At 46.6% G+C, this 19,559-nt stretch overlaps 1 protein-coding gene across 1 annotated transcript in view; it reads right to left on the bottom strand.

Moving 5' to 3' along the window:
• Positions 1-19,306, bottom strand: part of CNNM2 (cyclin and CBS domain divalent metal cation transport mediator 2) — a 2,211,754-nt gene extending 2,192,448 nt beyond the window's left edge. The window contains exon 1 of the mRNA XM_069611693.1: positions 17,826-19,306. Within this exon, the coding sequence (XP_069467794.1) occupies positions 17,826-19,236 (1,411 nt within the window). The 5' untranslated portion in view covers positions 19,237-19,306. The remainder of the gene's footprint in view (positions 1-17,825) is intronic.
• Positions 19,307-19,559: the final 253 nt, after the last annotated feature.

The following is a 19,559-nucleotide window of genomic DNA, read 5'->3' as shown; positions in this document are numbered from 1 at the left end:
AGGTCATGCCAATTTACCTATGTACCGCTCTGTCCCAGTTAACTACTCAAACAAGCCCCCTCTTGCTGCGCTGGTGGAGAGTGCCAACACCAGTCACGTAATGGGAAACCAACTATAAATTGCTCAATATCCATCCAATGTTTTGGAACCTGATCTCGCATTGCACTATCCAACAAAGGTGAAAGCTGTGCCACATAAAAAAAAACTTTCTAGATCAGACACCCCCAATCCACCCTTCTTCTATGGCGTCATCATCGGTCGCCTAGAAACTCTTGGGAACAGCTTAGCCCAAATGAACCGAAAAATTGCAGTCTTTATTACTGTTTTTTTGGGATTATAATGGGAAGTCCCTGGAAAATATATAACAGTTTCGATAGGAGGATCATTTTGACTACTGCTACTCTTCCTAGCCATGAAATGTCAGATTCTCCCCCGCGCCCCCTCCAACGCCCAAGTCTTATTTTAACATAGAAAATAATACTGGGATATTATTAGAATACAATTGAGCATGGTCGGCCGTGAGAAATCCACAGCGCCTTCATTTCAGCTCTAGTCACTTGTAGCTGCCTATATAATCTTCGTGATACATCCCTTTTGTATTGTATTTCTAACCTGTGCAACCATTCTACTTCTAACCTTTGTGCTGTGAGCACTCACTTTTGTGCAGAGTAATTTCGTCCCTCAGCATGGATTTGAACGCAACCCAAATGGTTGCCATAGGCATGCCATCCGTTGCGTTTTTTTGGAAACAGAGGGACCCCAGCATAGAATTCTTCTCGATTTTGATTTGGACCATATATTGAAAACAGGGTCAGGTCCCTATCCCGCAGCCGAATATGAAGGGCCAAGAATCTTTCAAAGGTTATCCATGACCTCACCCGTCTTCTTGAAGTTCAAAGATTGACCAAACAAGATCACCAATCCTGCCCTTTTTCCGAAGGCGATGCCAAACAATTGTTGTGGGGAGGCACTAGACCGATATCCTGACCAATCAGCCCTTAGAAGAGGAGTCTCCTGAAATAAACCTATATCAGCTTTCAGCTCTTGTCAGCTTAGCCAACACTTTTCTGCTTCCTGGGAAAGTTGGGACCCTACACATTCAATGATACCATCTTAAGATCCCCCATTCAGATCTTATACATCTTATTTTTCTACACAGAATCCCCCTATAAATCATAAAATCATGAGAAATGTCCATCCGAACGGATTCCATCCCCCGTGCCCAGAAACCAGCATTATTATCGATGAAATATGACAAGCAACACTTGTGAACTTTGTGACTGTACATTACTAAAAAGCTCAGCACTGCCAATACTGAATAAATGTCTTGAAAACAATAACTCAAAATACAAAACAACCATGTATTGGGGACATATTGAGCCCTTGCAAGAATAAGAAACTCCAAATTCCTTCCCACAGGCTCTAAACACATTGCCCCAGCCAGATGTCCAACCCCGTCGACTGTGTGACAACTTGGATCCCGTCAGGGTCTTCATGTGAGTCCTTCAGCACCTCTGCTCCTTTCTCCCCCAACAATGGACAACCTTCCCCGAGCCCTATGACGATCGTTCCGGGATCGTGGTCTAGATCAGTAATTTCTGGTGGCGTTCCCCTCTGATCTTCCGGGACACTGTAATTCCGCACTTGGAATCTTGAGTGTCTCAATTGCAGCCTGAAGAGAGGTGAACCTTAATGATGCACTACCTCATGGTTGAATAGGATTCAAAACGAGTAACTCCACAGATATTGGACTTCTTTATCCGCCAGCCACAATGTTAAAGGCTTCATCTGCCTGTGCCTTTAAAGGGTTCCTTGCGCCAAAACCTGAAACAGCGTAGTAGTACTGTCCCTAAACGATATTTCAAGCAATTATCTGGTCTTCTGGTGCACCTGTGTAAGAATATCTAGAAGTAAAATTCTGGCACTGTTGGAGGACATTATGCGTGCTATCCAGTATATGGTCAGACTCTGTTGCGTCCCCTAGAATCAATAGAGATGCTCAACATAGACCTCAAGCTCTCGACCCACTATCAAACAAGGTTTTCGTCTAATTGGAACGTTATATCTGCGTGAGCAATTCTCACTATACTCCATCTTATCGGGAAGTACAATGCACCTCCAATGCTGCAACCCTTCTTTCCAACTGATGATAGTTGCACACGCGGTCATAGAATGCATTTTCAAGATCCTTTCATCCATCTATTTTAAGCGTGCTGCACATTGGTAGCCAATTCTTTAAATAAGCCCTTTAATTCCTGAACAGAACTGGCCCTCTCCTTCTGTATAGATAGGAACAATTGGGCTATGTCTCGTCTCAAGCAACAGGCCCAGACACAGTGGGTCTAGCTGGTTGTAACAAGTTCTTAATGGACGTTTGGGACTTATCCTTATATTCATTGGCACTCATGTTGCTCCTGTATAAGATATGTGCATCTCAGGCCGGCCAACTGTAAGAGTACTATGCTTGCCCGATATTAAGAGGAGATCTCCCAGCATCAATCACACTCTCCTCACAGGGCTCATCGGGCTGAGCCAGATCCACTGCTCGATGCCGATATTGAGGCCTGACACTATGGGCCGAGAGCGTGACTTTGGGCTATATAGGTAGCAGCCCACTGCCAAAACAAATGAGTGTCTTCCTTGTCTCGTGGGTGGGGTGGGGGGGAGGGGGCTCCTAGTCTGTCAAACACCATAGTCGGCCACAGGGAGTGGGGGCAACCCCCCTCAGCCAGACTCACCAGGTCGGATCACACTACCTCACCCCCCGCTCACCTGCCTCTTCTATTACCAAGTCGAACGCCAGCTGAAACGACCTCTGCCTCCTGCGTTACAGCATCTGCAGGTGTCAGAGTCCCAACAGCTGGGCCTGGTCTCCCTTACTCCGAGAGTGACTGCACTAGGCAGACATCCTGGATCATCACAACAGGGGCATCCAAGGGATCACCAGACCGCTGTCCTCTGCCATTAGGTCTTAAACTGCAGAACCGTTAACCTTCTGGGTCATTTTCATAACACACATATACATTCATAATAATACGCAAATCACGTGTTTTGTTAAAAGGGCTGTGGCTTTTTATTAAACATAACACGAAAATAAAACACGAGTATTATGGGTAATACCCAACAAACAGGTGTGTAATGTTATCATAGTCTGTACTTTTGGGCACTTGGACCAGGAACTGGAAAGCGGCCAGATCCTTCCAGGACCAAAAGTACCTTCCCCCCCCCCAAGGGTGGGTCGGATCCGAGAAAACGACAAACTAGGTCTGCGAGCGTAGAGTACAGCTAACACTCAGATCAGAGTGTCCTTTCTGCAGAGCTGCTCCAGCAGCCCCCTTATATAGGGCAAAATGTGCCCAGGGGTTAGGTCATGCCCCTGGTCACGTCCCTCAAAGGCCAGCCTTTGCTGACAACTACTTTGCACCTAGGTGCTTAGTTTCCTTCCTCTTTTGTTGTATTGTTTTCCCCTCCTTTGAAGAAAGGGGGGGCACTGTTGTGGGAAAGGCTGGCGCCCACTGTCACGTAACAACTTTTGGCTGTCAGGGTTCCCCTCCCAGTGTCATGGTTTTCTTTTGTGCTGCCTGTGAACAGGACGACTGATAGGGGGAGGGGGCGGGCACCAGAGAGGAGGCATGCCTTGTGGCTGTCCCCTCTCCTGGTCCCCTTTTGGCCGCTCCCAAATTTAAGGACCTATGTCCCTTAGCTACATGGTGGGTGCCACCCTCATTCTACAGCATTGGTCAATCTCTTCGAAATGTCCCCAGCAGCGGCTACAGTGCATCTGACATCCTCCCTCTGAGTGCTTGGGTGAAAATCACTGCTAGTGTGCTGGAATTCGCATGTAGCCAGGCAGGGCTGCGGAGCTCAAGAGTGTCAACTCCATCAGCCTCCTGCCAGGCCACGCCCACAGAACTCATTTTCTTCATAAGAGGGCTGCAACAATCAAGAACCACGATTCGTGGTAGAAAATACAATGTTAAGCTCTGCCGATTTGCTATTTTATGAGCGTCTCCTTTTGTACCGTTTTTTTTTAACCTCGCTTTTTTTTAATTGCCAATTATCAAGTAAATAACTTATTGATTTATCAGAATTAACATGCAGGTATAAACACATCTTGCAATCTGAACATTATGAGAACACAATGATCAGATTTGGAAAAAGGACATCCCTAACCAAAACAATCTTGCTGTTTAGCTTGTAGGTCAGAAATGGATGCCAGAAAGTAAACACTGATTGAATTAAAAACAGAAATCCTGCTCGCAGGCGAAAGAGACTTACTACATCTACCTCTCACACAAAACAGATTGCTGATCCTGCCAGAAGTCAAAATAGTTAGAAACCTAGGAATATTCCTGCCCATTCCCTGCTAAAATCCACTACCTTACTAAACCCTGCCATACCAACGAAAACTCTACCACTCCTAGATTTATTTCACAAGATATAAGTTACCACTGTTACACGCAAATAAGTTTATATGCAGGTCTTCACAAAATAAAACGCATGCACATCCTAACGTCAATCCAAAACAAAGCTGCAACATTGATCCCAAATCTGAAAATACAGAATCACATAAGGGGAGTGTTCAAAACTCTTCACTGGCTTCCCATCCAAGAAAGAATTGAATGCAAAGTGTTATGCATTAACAAGTGCATACAGTGACAAAGGGCCAAAGTACGTAAAACTAAAGAATTCCACAAGAACCCTACTCCAGCTTGGCTGACCAAATAGGCTAGGAGGACAGAGACTGTCATTTATGCAACAATTTACTGTACCTCCAACGATGGGGGAAGGTTTCTACTGAAAATCCAGAAATTATTGAAAACGTTCCAGTTTGAAAGTGCATATAGGAAATGTTAATTACTTGGAAAAGTTCAATCTGATTGACAAAAGTATCACCAACTTATAGCAAAAGCAGTTATTCTATGCAAACGCTGCGACGCGCTCTGAAGCATTATCCTTTGCATATAGTGCCTCAACAAAAAAGCCAACGGGTAACTTTATAAGATTCATATTGCTATCATGTTTTATTGCATACACAATATAAACAGGACATACAACATGTAGACATCCAAAAGGTTATTGCCACTTCTGGAAAAGGTGTACTCCCCTAGCACTAACAATTGTGGTTTAACGACTGGTTTGAAATTTTTTTGTTAACGTACCAAGTAACCAACTTAGAGAAGAAGACTGTACCGCTCCATCCTGCACTTCAGAATGACCTGAAGACACCACTCTTCAAAGGACAGATCGCTGATTGTTCCACTCGGCCCTACCCAACGAGGGGTCCACGCCAATGCACAGCACTCTTACTTCCCTGCTAGATATATGATTTTTTCATCTGTCTTTGACCTTTATTATGAAATTCACAAAGTTATTCCCAGCAGGCAAGCTCCAATAGAACTTGGTGATGTCAGTTTTCATTCCTACTTCTCTGACGAGTGTACGTCATCTTTTTCGTTCATGTATTTTAAAATATTTTGTACAACTTTGGGTAACCAGAGCAATGACCAGTGTCGTCCTTTCCCCACCAGTCACTGCAATCACGTATTTTGGTTTTATTACATTTTTCTCTGAATGTAAAGAGCAATTATTTTACAGAAACCAAGGACTTTTTCATGAAAGGTCTCACGCCCGCCCCCAATATTCTATAAAAGGTGCCCTGATGTTTATCAATGTATTAATCAAACAATACAACAATAAACATGAAATACTACTTGGTACATTGTTACCATTCAAAAAAGAATGCATCATTTCAGCACGTTTGGACGGCAGCTACACGCCAAAGAGGGGACACCGCCCTCGCCACTCCCACCAAGGACCCTATCCATTCTATAAAGGTAAACTCATCTTGAGCCCTTACTGAGTGTCCCCGGGTAGAAATGTTAGATAGGGGAAGGGAAAAATCTCTGAGCAGATGCCACGGGCCCCATCTGGAAACAGTCGAAGAACGCGCTGTAATGTATACACTCGTCAACTCAGGAAGGGCCATTCGCTACCGTGCATCTCATATATTGCCATCACTTTGAGAACAGTTCCACTTTCGAACGTTCATCTAAACCCTCAACAATGTACCTTGAGCAAAAGTAATCATTGAAAACACCGGGCAGTGTTTGTGGTGAAAATTTCTTTTAAAAAATTGTCTACTTACAATGTTAAGTCATTCTGAGATGTGCCCATTGCCTTCTATATTTAAACTCTAACATTTGTATTTCATTTAACATGTAAGATTTTTTGAGAAAATGTGAACGGTTTCCTAAAAAGCATTACCATTTCCCAGAAGAGTACTTGAGACCCATAGTCAACAGAACATAAAGGCTATTATTACCTGCATTTGCCTTTTTACAAACAAAATAAAAGGACAGGTTAGGTACGACCCTGGGACACCGTTGGACATTTTGAAATAAACACTAAAAAGGAGACAGGTTGACAGAAGTCTGCCTCTGCCAAATTCGCAAACCCATGACTCTCGAGTCTGTCCGCAGGAAATAACTGAGCACAGATGGTAGGAACAGCTGTGCCCCCATTTGCAGAATGAGTTTTGGGGAATGGTGGCAGCGATTGAAGACGCGCTCTCACACTGGAAGACGGTTCCTGCACATTGTTGTGTGTCATGTTTTCCAATACAGCATTGGAGCAGAGAATACACTGTATGGCCAGGATCACAATGCTGCTCTGCAAAGATACATTTTACATTGCCCGTTGCTTTCATTCTTCCCCTTGGTTGCAATATCAGGGCTATGGGTGTAGCGTTTGCCCAAGATTACAAGGATTCCGTGTAAGGAATCCATCCAGTCCCAGTACTGTTTGCAAAGCTTACAAATTATGTACTTTCTGGAAGACAAGTATTCAGAATATATTGTTTGCGAAATATCTCAAGGTTGCATGGATTCTCTGCAGCTCCACGTAAAGATTTCCTTCCACCCCTAGGAAAAGATCTTACTATATAGTGCTCGGTTGTGACCACAAGGCTGTATTGTAATGAATCTTTTCATCTCCCAGTGCAGATTGCTAAAATACTCCTCCCCAAAGATCAGTGCTGAATGACCCTCTTTACCGCCAATCAATACAAGAACTCTGAACATTCCACTGTGTGCTACTTGCTACAGTCAATAACACCATCATATTTTAACACCTATCATGCTAGGATTTTAAAGAAATACCAAATGGCGCCTTTTTTGTAAAAATGAGTTGTGGAAAAGGAGAGTACTGTTCAATCTAAACTAATATTATAATTGATGGCTTATATTCTTGGGAGGTTACATAAAATCAAAATGTTCAATGTCAGCCTTGCGTCACGCAGATTCATAAGTCTAAGTGTTGAAATATTTTTGTTCGTAGGAAAATGGTTTGCATCCCTTAAATCAACAATTGTGTAGGAGTGCTTTTTTTCTTTAAATTGAACAATTGAAGTGCTGCACACATTGAAGGAAAAAAACAAATAGTGGTGTATTCCTCTTCCACACATGGAAATAACCATGTGAGTGAGATAGGTTAACTTGTCTTTATTCGGTCTTGTTGGCTCTCTAAAGCTTACAATGAGAAGCAAGTGATCACACTTCATGGTAAAAAAAAATAAAAAGGAGAAGGTAATCTATAACCATTACATTATTAATGCAAGGCATTAAATAAGCGGTATCGCATCGCTATTTGTGATATAATAATGTCTTTTTGCTGTGTATTTGAATAATCATGTCGCAGTTACTGCGATATGGTTTTACACTAAAAGATTGTGCCTTTACTGCCTGCCTCTGTGCACAGCGTGCACTGCAGGCGAGGCAGGCAAAAGCACCTGGACTGGGCTCAAAGCATTGTGTCAATGTTATGATCCTAGCCAGTGTGCGGCGTCATCCCGATGTGAGAGGAGGATCTCCGCCCCCCTCTCACACTCTGGCTCCAACTGTGAAGAGGTAAGGAGGCTGAGAGAGTCAGAGTGCTATGGAGGTTTGGGTGGGGGAGCCGAGCGCTTTTCATCAATGAATGGGTGCTGGGTGTAAGTGGCTGATGATAATATTTCTCCCACCCGTTGGGGCAGGAGAAATATTATTCTCAGCCACTTGCTTATAGCAAGTGGCTGAGAATAACATTTCTAGTGGCCGAGAACAATATTTCTCCCGCCCGAACGAGCGGGAGAAATATCATCAGCCACTTGAGATTTCTCCCGCTCGTTCGAGCGGGAGAAATATTATTCTCGGCCACTAGAAATGTTATTCTCAGCCACTTGCTAAGAGCAAGTGGCTGAGAATAACATTTCTCCTGCCCCAACGGGTGGGAGAAATATTATCATCAGCCACTTACACCCAGCACCCGCCGTAATAACGCAGCCTGCACTATTCAGTCTGTCACAAAAGTAATGAATTTCCATTTGCAACTATGAGCCACTTTTTCCATTGGTGCCGGACAATGTTATGGGCCAGTCCGACCCCGTCCATGGTTGCCTCCTTACTAGCAGCTTAAAAATCTACTTAATACCAAACCTTCCAGCCTCGAGGACGCAAGGATCCAAGAAACCCAATGCCAGGGTAGGAGAAAAGTAGAAATACGAGGAGTGACCCAGAGCACACATGGGCTCCATCCGTCATCCATTGGGGGTTGAGAAGATACATGCCGATTAGTTATGCAACATTAGTATTATCATTAATTCTGCGCTGACAGCCAACTATGTTTTACTGGGAATTGTACACTAATGTATAGAATAGACTTCCTACAATAATCTGAAGTAGTCAGGCTGCTTGGTCTTTAGGGAAGCCCTAGAAAAACATCTTCTTCCCAATGCAGGTATACCATTTTCCTGCAAGGGCAATAGCTGTATTTTCTAATTAACAGTTCAATGAGTTTATCTGATTTCTATATAGAATCCTTCAGAAAAGTCAGACTTCATGTATGGCGGTAGCAATCAAGGATTGCAGGCTTCTAAAGCATCCATAGCTGGATGGTCTGTTGATTGTATTAATACATTTTATTTGGTCAGCAGTAATTCTCCCCCTAAAGGTCTTCATGGCCATTTAGTGGGAGCTGAAGTAGCCAGAGTGTGTTTTCAGAAACAGGTTCCACTGCAAAGCAGTGACATGGATTACTCCCTTTGCTTTTTGCAGTCACTATTCCCTGGACACAAACGGTAGGACAGATGCAAGATGAAGGCAATCAGGGTTACAACTTAGTTTGGGTTAGTCTGAGTGCCTCCTCCTGTTATCGACATTGCGAGAGAATCATTGCAAAAGTATGAGGAAAAGTTAGAGAAAGTTGCTAACCTTACTTTCTCCCTATAGTCCCTGCACCTCACTCATCATTATAGTCTGATGTCATTTGAGGTCCCCCAAAGAAATGAGACTTGGGAAGGGCAAACAAACTATAGTAAAATGTGAACGTGGCTACATTTGAGTCTCATTCAGGTGCATTGGCTTGTTTTTAGTTATCGCTGAAGGCACAAAACTATTCAGTGACTAATATGGCCCAAAGACTGCTTGACACAGCCACACATCCTTGAACTGAAAAATGTTTAGAGCTTTATTTGTTTGGCCATTCATGCAGCGAACCTTTACATTTTACAGACATTGCACCGATGTTACACTTCAGAACGTACACAGAAATCATTTCTGCATTCTTGCTAATTTCATATCTTGGGGTACAACTAATTCTGGTGACATTCAATACTAGCACAAAATTGCTAATCAAAACAATTTTAAGTAGCAAAATCTGCTAATCAATTTTTGAAAACGAATTTATGCCTTGTAATAGCACAAGCTGTAAAACTCCAAATAAACCATGCCCTGAACGACTGCATGTTGTGCACCACTGAATTACACTATCTTGCTAAAACATTAATCTCCATATGAAAACATAATTAAACTACAGAGATTCATTGACTATAATGTATTGTTTCATTAAGTGTCACAGCGGAAAATTAAAACCGTACAGATAACGTCCTGTGATATAACTAAGTGATTCATTCACTATTAACTTATCTTTACATGCTGCAACTTGTTACAGAGAAGGGAAAAAGTACAATGAGTAGAAAGAAACCTTATCACAGATCTAAAACATACCAGTCACATTAACTGGCAGTCGTGTGTCATTTTTTTTTAATTGGGTATTTATAAAGCGCCTATATAGCAAATGGTGTTTCAAGGCACCACAAGACAAAAAAAACGGAGACGGGCCGGAATGAAAAATTAGCATCTTAAAAGGCCTTGCGTCATTGGGATGTGCAAGTGCAGTAACAAGAAGTGTATGGGCAAGTGCGTGGGGAGGGCGAATGCGAGAATGTTAGGGTGGGAAGAGAAGTGCAGGGCAGCAGAGAGCCCCAGGGCGAGGGCTAAAGGGAGGCCAGGTGGGCAAGTGACAGTGCGAGGATGGTGACGCCTGTGAAAACACTGCTTTAATAAAGATTTTCTAGTCAAATGAACTCTCTGCATCACGGATCAGCCAATTGGTAATCTTGTAATTATATTCTCTTCCCAAAGTCCAAGACGGCTCAAAACGGGGGGAAACAATGTCTCAAGCACAACAGAGATCTGTTTTTAAAAAACAGCACTCTTAAAAAGCTACATTCGAAAAGTGTTTGACGTATTGGCACTTTATTCTGCAAAATGACGAACACTTGAAGAGTTTTTATCATGATACACTGTGTGTATCTAGGAGCAGCCGATTAACTCACGGCCCCCTTTACATACTCTTTCCCCCCACACACTCAACGATACAAAGGCAGACATCGCATTGGGGGTAGCTGTGGCAGAAACTTAAATTGCAGAAGTATCCACTACGTAGGATGATTGAGTTTATACGTGTTTCATGTAACCTAGAAATAATTGACAAGTGAACCCCTACATACAAGATGGTGTGTCGGTTTACTCCGCTAAGCAATACAATATGAAGAAAAGGCCAGTAACTGTTACAGTCATGCCAACAACAAAGTCGGACCTGTGCCTTTTGTGCTGGACACCTTGCATGCAAGGTGGAGCGGGGAAAGAAGCGCCACAATAAACACTCCACATGGACAGCATTGCTCCACTCCAAGGGGACTTGCCATTCACAAATAACAGCATCGTCGGAATCTCACCACGAGCCCATCACAACCGCAGTCGGTGAATAAACAGTCATTCACGTAAGACCCACACATGGAAGCCATGCACCAGAAAAACTTTGCAACAACCACATACCAGGTTGATGGGTTGGGTTCTTTCTGTGCCACTGCAGAGCAATGTGAATACATCGATGAATGCTGTATAAAAATAGCATGTCTGGGACGTGTGGGTTAGTCGGATAACGAACTCAGGCATGCTACTGGAGACTGCTTAGGAGGTACGTTGGTGCAGCAGCCAAGGGTCTGTTTTATAGATGAACTAGCAAAGAGTACCCATGACTCTGCACGGGTTATGCGGACAGACATGACAACACTCATCAATTATTGAAAATCAATGATCCTGTAGGTCTAGGGTGACCCTGTTTTTTTGCTTTTTAAATCTGGACAGGGCAACTAACATAAAAGTAGGACTAACTCTTGAAAGTGGCTGACACTTCAGTAGCATTTGAAGAAGGGGGTTTGAGTGTTACTGTTCAAAGAAACATGATGAATATCACCACAACATCTTAAGTTGTAAAATGCAGCATTTCTTATGTGTGAGATTGTGCATTCTAGCCTGCCAGCTGTGAAGACCTAATACAAAAAAACGGGACCACTTTTTTCAATGGGAGCATATGCTTGAGAAAGGGGGACAGAGCACCAAATACCAGACCGTCCAGGTGAAAGGGGGGACATATGGTCACCCTATGTAGGTTGCTGTTCCGAGTCGCTTATCACTTAATGTGCTTTGACTCTGAAGTAAACTGCACTGAGAATGGGAGTGTTTGGCTGACATACGTGAGGGGGGGTGAGAGTTGGCGTGCTGCAGCATACTGGGACCTTCTTAGCATTCTCCCCACCCTGGCGCGGTGCAAATATCTCGATAACAATGCTTCCTAGGATCCCCCAGGGACCTTGCACTGATGCACTTAAAACACTTAAAATTAGCTTTATCCGGTCCTTCTACCACATTGTTATTTGGGGAATGTCAGGCAACCGTCTAATGTGTGAAGGGGCTCAAATCCAGGGAAAGGGGTGGGGTGTCCAAATGTCATGTAGCCAGTAATGTCTGATGGGTCCCAACAGGTACCTGTGCCAAATTTGGTGTAGATTGGTGGAACGGTGTGGAAGTGTATAAGGAACAAACCAACAGATGTTCTGCAATATATAGACGAGATAAAATACTTTTGTAGTGAATACATTTTGAGCATCTACTGAAAAGTCAGCTGGCTAAACGATTTCCCCCTTTTTAGTACATTCATTCAGTGACAGCTTGCTCACCATTTGGCAATTGCACTAATTCAGAAGCAGTATAGAGTTGCGGGCTTGCATCCATTGAGAACCTGTTCTGACAGGCTCCCATTCAAATCAGTGGATAACCTCTGAGACATTCCACGATTCACAGACCCTACATATGTAACCTTCTTGTAGTGTAAACAGGCACATAATGAACACAGAATAATTGACACGAGCAATTATGTAAACCAAGACCTGTATGAGAGTCAGTTCTGAAATGATTTACACGAGCCAGCATACAAAACAGACTTCATTGCATCTAAGCCAGCAGAAACTATCTTGGACGTCTATCACGCATGAACAAGTGTATATAACGTGTGATTTGCTCACATATGAGCCAATGCATAAGCCATCCAAGACGTGTTGACATATCAGCCACTGTGTAGAGTATCCATTTGATCAAGATCCAGTGTAGAGGCTGTCTGGAGTTTGATCACACATCCAACGCTGATACGAGTATGACGATTGCTCACACAAGTCAGCATGTCAACTATCCAGTGCCTTCCCACAAGCAAGCTGGTAAATAAACTCTCCAAGGCATGTTCTCATATGGGTCAGTAGACAATAGATCTGGTGGTTGCTCACATATGAGCTAGTATATAAAACAAGCACATCGTGCTTGCACATCAGCCAGAATTAACATTCACATTTATACACTTATAGAGAATAATAGTTGTTGTGTAATCAAAGAGTCCGTTAACCTTGGAGTTAAACTTAAATAGATAGACAGCTACACGAGCAGATATATGTATAATATTTCTGAAGTGTTGAAAAGACACATTCACGCATGCGCGGAGGAGATTAGTGAAACGTATCACGGCATCGCGCACAGCAGCGCGCATGCGCGGGAATGAGAAGTGTTGATAAATGCTGTTACGAGTGGCGGCAGCTCTTTTTGAATAGCTGTCGCGTACGGAGAGCAGGAGAATAGAGGTAAGCACAGCGTAAAAGTTGGTTGAGTGGGAATACTGAAGGAGGGGGACCACAGATAAAGAAATAGTTATACACATATGTACAAATATCTGTTTCAGATGATACGCGCTAGATAAGGATACTGACAACAGAGGTGAACATACACTCTGGGGACGAAAAGCCAAACAGGTAGAAAGCGTTTAGTATATGATGTTACTATATTGTGAAATGAGGTTTAACAATGATCTATAATGGATGTTTTTGTATTTTTTGACTTGTTATATTGATGTGAACGCCATGATGGAACACAACTTTAACCTGGTATGTGCATGCATTTACTTTACGATTTCACGTCTGGGTGAACCAATGGGTCATGGTGTTGTGAATATCAATGATTGATAACAAATAGTGTTGATAGCCCTGATGATGGACGGATGTCCGAAATGCATTGGCAACAATTTTGAAACACTGATTGGTCAGGAATAAACAAACAATTGAAATATTGGAAATATTATAACTAAAGTGGTGGATTACTTAACGAAGAAATATAAATTACTAATGAAAAAGAATTGAAACCCGTCGAGGGGAGAAAGAGCGAGCTCAGCCAGGGTTGGAAGTTATTCAGCCCTATCGTATGGATATTGTTTCAGAACCTAGTGCCTAGGCTCAAGGGTGAGCCCCCACAATTGATTGTAGAAAAGTGAACAAGTAGCAACAAAGCAGTGCCCACCCCATTTCCTAATTGTATGGCTCACAAAGCCATCAGAAGAGGTCCTTCAACATGTGGGGCATCACTGTATCAAGCAGGCTATACCCATTGATCCTCAAAGAGAACTCACTTTATTGGCGACAGTAAAAACTTTACTTATTCTAATAAGAGAGAAAGTCCGGGTTAGTTAACTGTCGAGAAGTAGAGGGGTTTATGAAATCCCATAGTCCTGGTCAGCTGAATGGATTTTGGGGTGGCATATAAATGTACTTAGAGATGGAAGTGCCAGACTAGAAATTTCTATCCAGGTCATTACGGTAGTCTAAATACACCTGCTTCCAAAGAAATGCCACACAGGCGTTGTGAAGGTGGGTGGTGCCCTTAAACCCGAGCGCTTCATATTAGAGGACAAAGAGCGCCTGGTCATTTCAATTCATGAATCCATGGAAAAGCAGAAAGCAGACGTGTTGGGGTGGGGGCGCTGGGTTGAAAGCACCCTGCTAATGTCTCCCCCAGAAAAGAAACGAACTGCTTCCTAGCGTCTAGGAACTACCCTCCTGAGTTATCAGAGGATGGGGTCCTTGGGTTGACCTATACTTCCTAAATAGACGGGTGCCCAGGAAAAATGGAGAGAGAACATGTGGCGTTATTGTACTCATCGGGGTGAAAAGGCGTAAAACAGGACGGTTTGCCTGGCCTGGCTGCCCAGTGGGGGTGACGCAGCCACGCTTGGTCCTCGTTTGTGAAACATGACGGACTCGCGTTTCAGAGGGATGCACGGAGACAAGGTGATAGAGGTTGATTTGAAATCCATGGACACAGTTGGAGCATCACGTAGGTCTTAAAGCTATTATTTTCCTGATTCGCAGTGCGAGGTGGGCTTCAAATGAAATGGAAGTAGACTTAATACTACAATGTGGCTTTTCGTCACTCAGGTTGTTTGAGGTCTAGGGCGAACGCAACGCCGAGACCCTTAGCAGGCAGAGGCGGTATAGTTATTAAAACTGCTTCCCCCCTTAAAGGATGTGTTGCGACCAAGAGCTGTTGTTGGTGTTCCAGTGCCTACTAGGATGGTCAGCGCCTTGACGGTGTCTGCTGTACAAACGCCGCGATACCCCTGGGTGTGGGCGTTACACAAAGGTTATAAATAAAATGCATGAACGGGGTGATGCTTTCTCATATGGAGCGAGCTTCCATACCGGCCGGTCACCTTTCTGAAACGTGCTGGCATGCAGCGCCTTTCAGCGAGAGCGCGACTCGCTCAGCCGCATTCCGATACACTGAACTTTGAGACGCGCTTCCTCTCTAAGCCGGCAGATAAAGTGCGGGAGACGCTCCCATCCCCAGCGATAAGAAGCCGGTGCCCAGTAGGCATGCGAGGGGACTGCCCAGGAAGCCGGGGTTGGATGTCACAGCTGTACACAGATCGCGACCGGGGTCACAGGTTGGTAGCCATCTCCCGAAAGGCATTCCTATCCTGGAATCCAAACGGGCGGCTCCACAAAACGTTCAAGTCAAAAGCAGGTAGGTCCATGCCCAAAAAAAGAAATAAACAAAATCAGCATGGGCAGTGCCCACTAACGAAGCGCACCATAAAAAGCAGCAGAGCGGGGCGCTGCCCGATATGGAAAGATAGGAATTGAATTGCCGCGTGTAATAAAGACGGCCAGAGCCGCCTGACAATGCGTCGAGCAGGTAGAGCTGGTACGGCGGGCCACCTGCATTCTGAAGCCGCCCGACCGCCGTGGGCACCGGCCCCAGCGACCGGCCGGTCAGCCGAGCCGGAAGATTCCTGCTCCGGGCACTTGACCTTGACTCCGCGGAGTCCAGGAACCTGTGGCAGATCCAGGGAACACTGCCCTGCCCTGCACGGGCGAGTCTCCCTACACGCGAACGGGGCAGCAGCGAGTTACTAGCCTCCTCGCCTCTCGGGAGTAAAACAATCATTAACTACTTACTTGTAAAGTAAAAACGGTGCCCTGGGGAATGTTTGCACCGTGTGAATTGCGCACGTCACTGCTGCCGACGTGATGCCTTATTCGGGGCAAAGGCATGCACATAGGTGTACCCTCCAGTCTAGAAAAGCTCGGATGCTGAAGAGTTATTGGTGCTCGTTTAGACTGTGCACGCTAGAGTTGAGATACACAATTGTAAAGTTATGTTCGTAAAAGTTTTGAGTTGTGCACTTTTTGTATGTTCTGGGGACATGCACAATTACTTGATAGTTTGTGTTTTAATGACGATTAGGCGCAAATTACCAAAAATGTTACCTTTTGGAAGGAGGGGAAATCCAACTGTATGTGTAGGAACACAATCATGTTATAAACTACCCTGTTATGGGTGTGTTGAAGCGAAGGGTCCGCCCCGCCCCCCATTCGCCCCCTCCCCGGGATGCCCCCCTTGGCATGCGCTTGTTTGCCAAGGATTGAGTGTGAATTGCACGCTTTCTGCTCAAATTCAATAACCGCAAGCGTTTTCTACTTTCTTAAGGACTGCATCTAGCGCATAATTTTACTAAAATGCAACACGCCCAAGCACTCCGTTTTGTGCATAACTGGAAATTAATAAATGCATACTTTAATACAACCGTGCTAAACACGCTGAGGCCCACGATCGTGCATTACATTGCGTATTCTACAGGTGTACAAATATGAATAGACCATTGCCTTCAGAAACAGTTCTAAATGATGCGCGAATTGCACTGGGCTCTGCTGAAACGCGCCACATGAGCTTGTATTGCTTTCATAACTTTTAGATCTGATTATGCAGTTCCAAATTGCGCGCGTTTCGCCTTTTCCGCGAACACACATGGATCTTAAACAGGTTCTACTCCGCTCTACTGCACATGCTTGCTGGATTACGGTTATTTTTAGATTCCACCTTTCTCTGGAGAGAATTACAATCTCCACGACATCGACGCGCTCCTGGAGTTTAAGCCCGGCTGCGCTCATTCCTAAAGGCCAGACACACCACGGCAGCACCATGCTTCCGCCGAGCATGCCGGGTCCGTGTGCACGCCAAACGGGCGCACATACTGATGCGCCTCGCCTTCAATGCGCTACACACACACACACACACACACATTAAACCCCACCACTCTGAAAGCGACAAGACATGCACTTCAATGTGTCACACAATAACCCCCTCCCCCACCCCCAGCAACGCCTCTGATTAAAAACACCCCCACCTTCAAACACATAACTTCTTGGCATAGTGTTACAATAGCAAGTCATCACGCAGATTGGTTAACACCCTGTTGACTAAGAATTAAAAGAGGCCCTGGAAGAAATAACTGGGGACAAAAAGAGGCCATGGAAATAAAATTCAAAGTGGCCCCATACGACACATGTTTAGCAAGCCCAATGCTTTTCCTATGAGAAAATTTGAAAATACCACACGAAAGAGGCCCAGGGTGCAGAGGCCCACCGGGAAATCTGCAGAGTTCCCCATAGGCCAGTCCACCCACCCTCATCCCCGAAAACGACGCTAACGAACAATAAGACCTCGCAAGAGGAAATGCGCTCAGTGCCAACTTGACGCGCACACAGTGGAGCACCACCAGTGCAGAAAGTGCCAGAAAGCGACAGTGCCCGCACGGCACAAACACAAAAAGAAGCAACAGCAGCCCCTGCCCCCCGAGCACGCGCCCTGACCGCAAGTGTCAGCCCGTGAACGGGAAGGTGGCATGCACGCAAAACACCGTGCACCTGGGAGCATTTGCAAACTCTGCCGTGTGCGCGCGCGCACGCGCTCCGGGGCGGCGGTGCCGGCCGCCCGCCCGCCCACCCCGAGTGCTTCAGGACCCTGCAAGTGACAGCGCTCGCTCGCTCGCTGCCCCCACCCTCCTACCTTTCTTGAACTCCTCGAGCATGGCATCCAGCTTGGTGTCGTTGAAGACGAAGTGCAGCGGGTGGTTGTAGAAGCGCGTGATGGTCTTGAGCGGCGTGCAGTCGTCCGGGTCCACGAAGGCCAGGTCCTTGACGAAGAGCAGGTCCACGATGTTGGCGCGCTCGCCCTCGTAGACCGGGATGCGCGTGTAGCCGCTCTCCATGATCTCGGACATGGCGTTGAAGTCGAGCGCGCCGTCGCCGGCTATCATGAAGCAGTCGCGCAGCGGGGTCATGACGTCCTCCACCGTCTTGGTGCGCAGCTCCAGGGCGCCCTGGATGATGTTCAGCTCCTCCTTGACCAGGTCGTTGTAGGGGTCGGTGACCCGCAGCATCTCGAGCAGCTTCTCGCGGTTGTAGACGGTGCCGATCTCCTGGCCCAGCACGCAGTCCAGCAGCTTGCTGACCGGGTACGAGGCCGGGAACGTCATCATCATGAAGAACTTGGTCAGGAAGATGGTGTTGGCCCCCACGGCCAGGCCGTGCCGCGAGCAGATGGCCTGCGGCACGATCTCGCCGAAGATGACGATGCCGATGGTGGAGACCACCACGGCCACCAGCCCCGAGCCGGCGATGTCGTCCAGCAGGATGGTCAGCGTGGTGTTGACCAGCACGTTGCCCAGGAGCAGCGAGCAGAGCAGGTAGTTGCCCTGGCGGCGCACGGGCTCGATGCGCCGCGCGTAGTTCTTCTCGCGGTCCGTGCCGCAGTTCTGCACGATCCGCAACTCCATGGGGTCCAGCGCCATGAGGCCCAGGTTCAGTCCGCTGAACATGCCGGAGAGCAGCAGCAGCAAGCCGATGAAGATGACCTGCAGCCAGAAGGGCAAGAGAAACTTCTTCTCCTCGCCCACCACCACGCGCGTGTCCTGCCCCTCGTGATAGACCCAGGTGGCCTCGGTCCAAGGGCCGGGGGCGCCGGCCGCGGCCGCCCCCGCCGCAGCGGGCAGCGAGGTGCACAGGTAGTAGGACTTGCTCTTCTCGGTCTTGCGTAGCGGCTTGATGTCGATCTCCACAATGCCCGAGGTGCTGCGCTGCAGCGATATGCTGGGCAGTATGATTATGTCCGAGGTGCGGATGCCGCATGGGTGCAGCGCGCCCGCCTCGGCGCCCGGCGAGCGGCCCCTTTCGTGCTCGGTGAAGGCGATGTGGGACCACGTCTCGTTGTTGATGTTGAGCCCGTACACTCGCAGCTTGACGCGGGTGCGCTCGCTCACCCGCAGCGCGCCGTCTTCCATGTACGACACGTCGTCCGTGTCCTCGAGCCGCAGGCCGATGACAGTCTCCGGGGGTCCGTTGGGAGCGGCGCCCCCCTCTACGCCGCGCGCTAAGTCAGTCAGGCAGCTGAGTAACAGCAGCAGAGCCAGCGCCGCCATGTTCAGAGCGGGCAGCGCTGCCGTGGCGACTAGTTCCCATCACAGGGAACGACCTAGCTACGGCACGCGCGTCACGTGACCGCGGGGGGCGCACTTGCGCGGTGCCCCAGCGCTTGGCCACGCCCACCCCCAACTGACAGCCGGCTCCCGGACTGACAGGTGGGTTCGGCTGCTGGTGGGTTCCGATTGGTGGAAGTCGCCGCGAAGGGGTGGTAGAAGTTGCCCCGAAGGCGTGCTGGGCCCAGCGAGAGAGGGACTGGGAAAGTGGGAGGAGCTTCAGCGGAGGTGCGCGCCGACAAGCCAACATCATCTGTCCAGATGGA

Source organism: Ambystoma mexicanum, chromosome 8, assembly GCF_040938575.1.
Source record: "Ambystoma mexicanum isolate Mex_15411 chromosome 8, UKY_AmexF1_1, whole genome shotgun sequence".
Lineage (NCBI taxonomy): Eukaryota > Metazoa > Chordata > Amphibia > Caudata > Ambystomatidae > Ambystoma > Ambystoma mexicanum.
The sequence above is the reverse complement of the archived record's forward strand: the minus strand, read 5'-3'. Positions and strand labels throughout refer to the sequence as shown.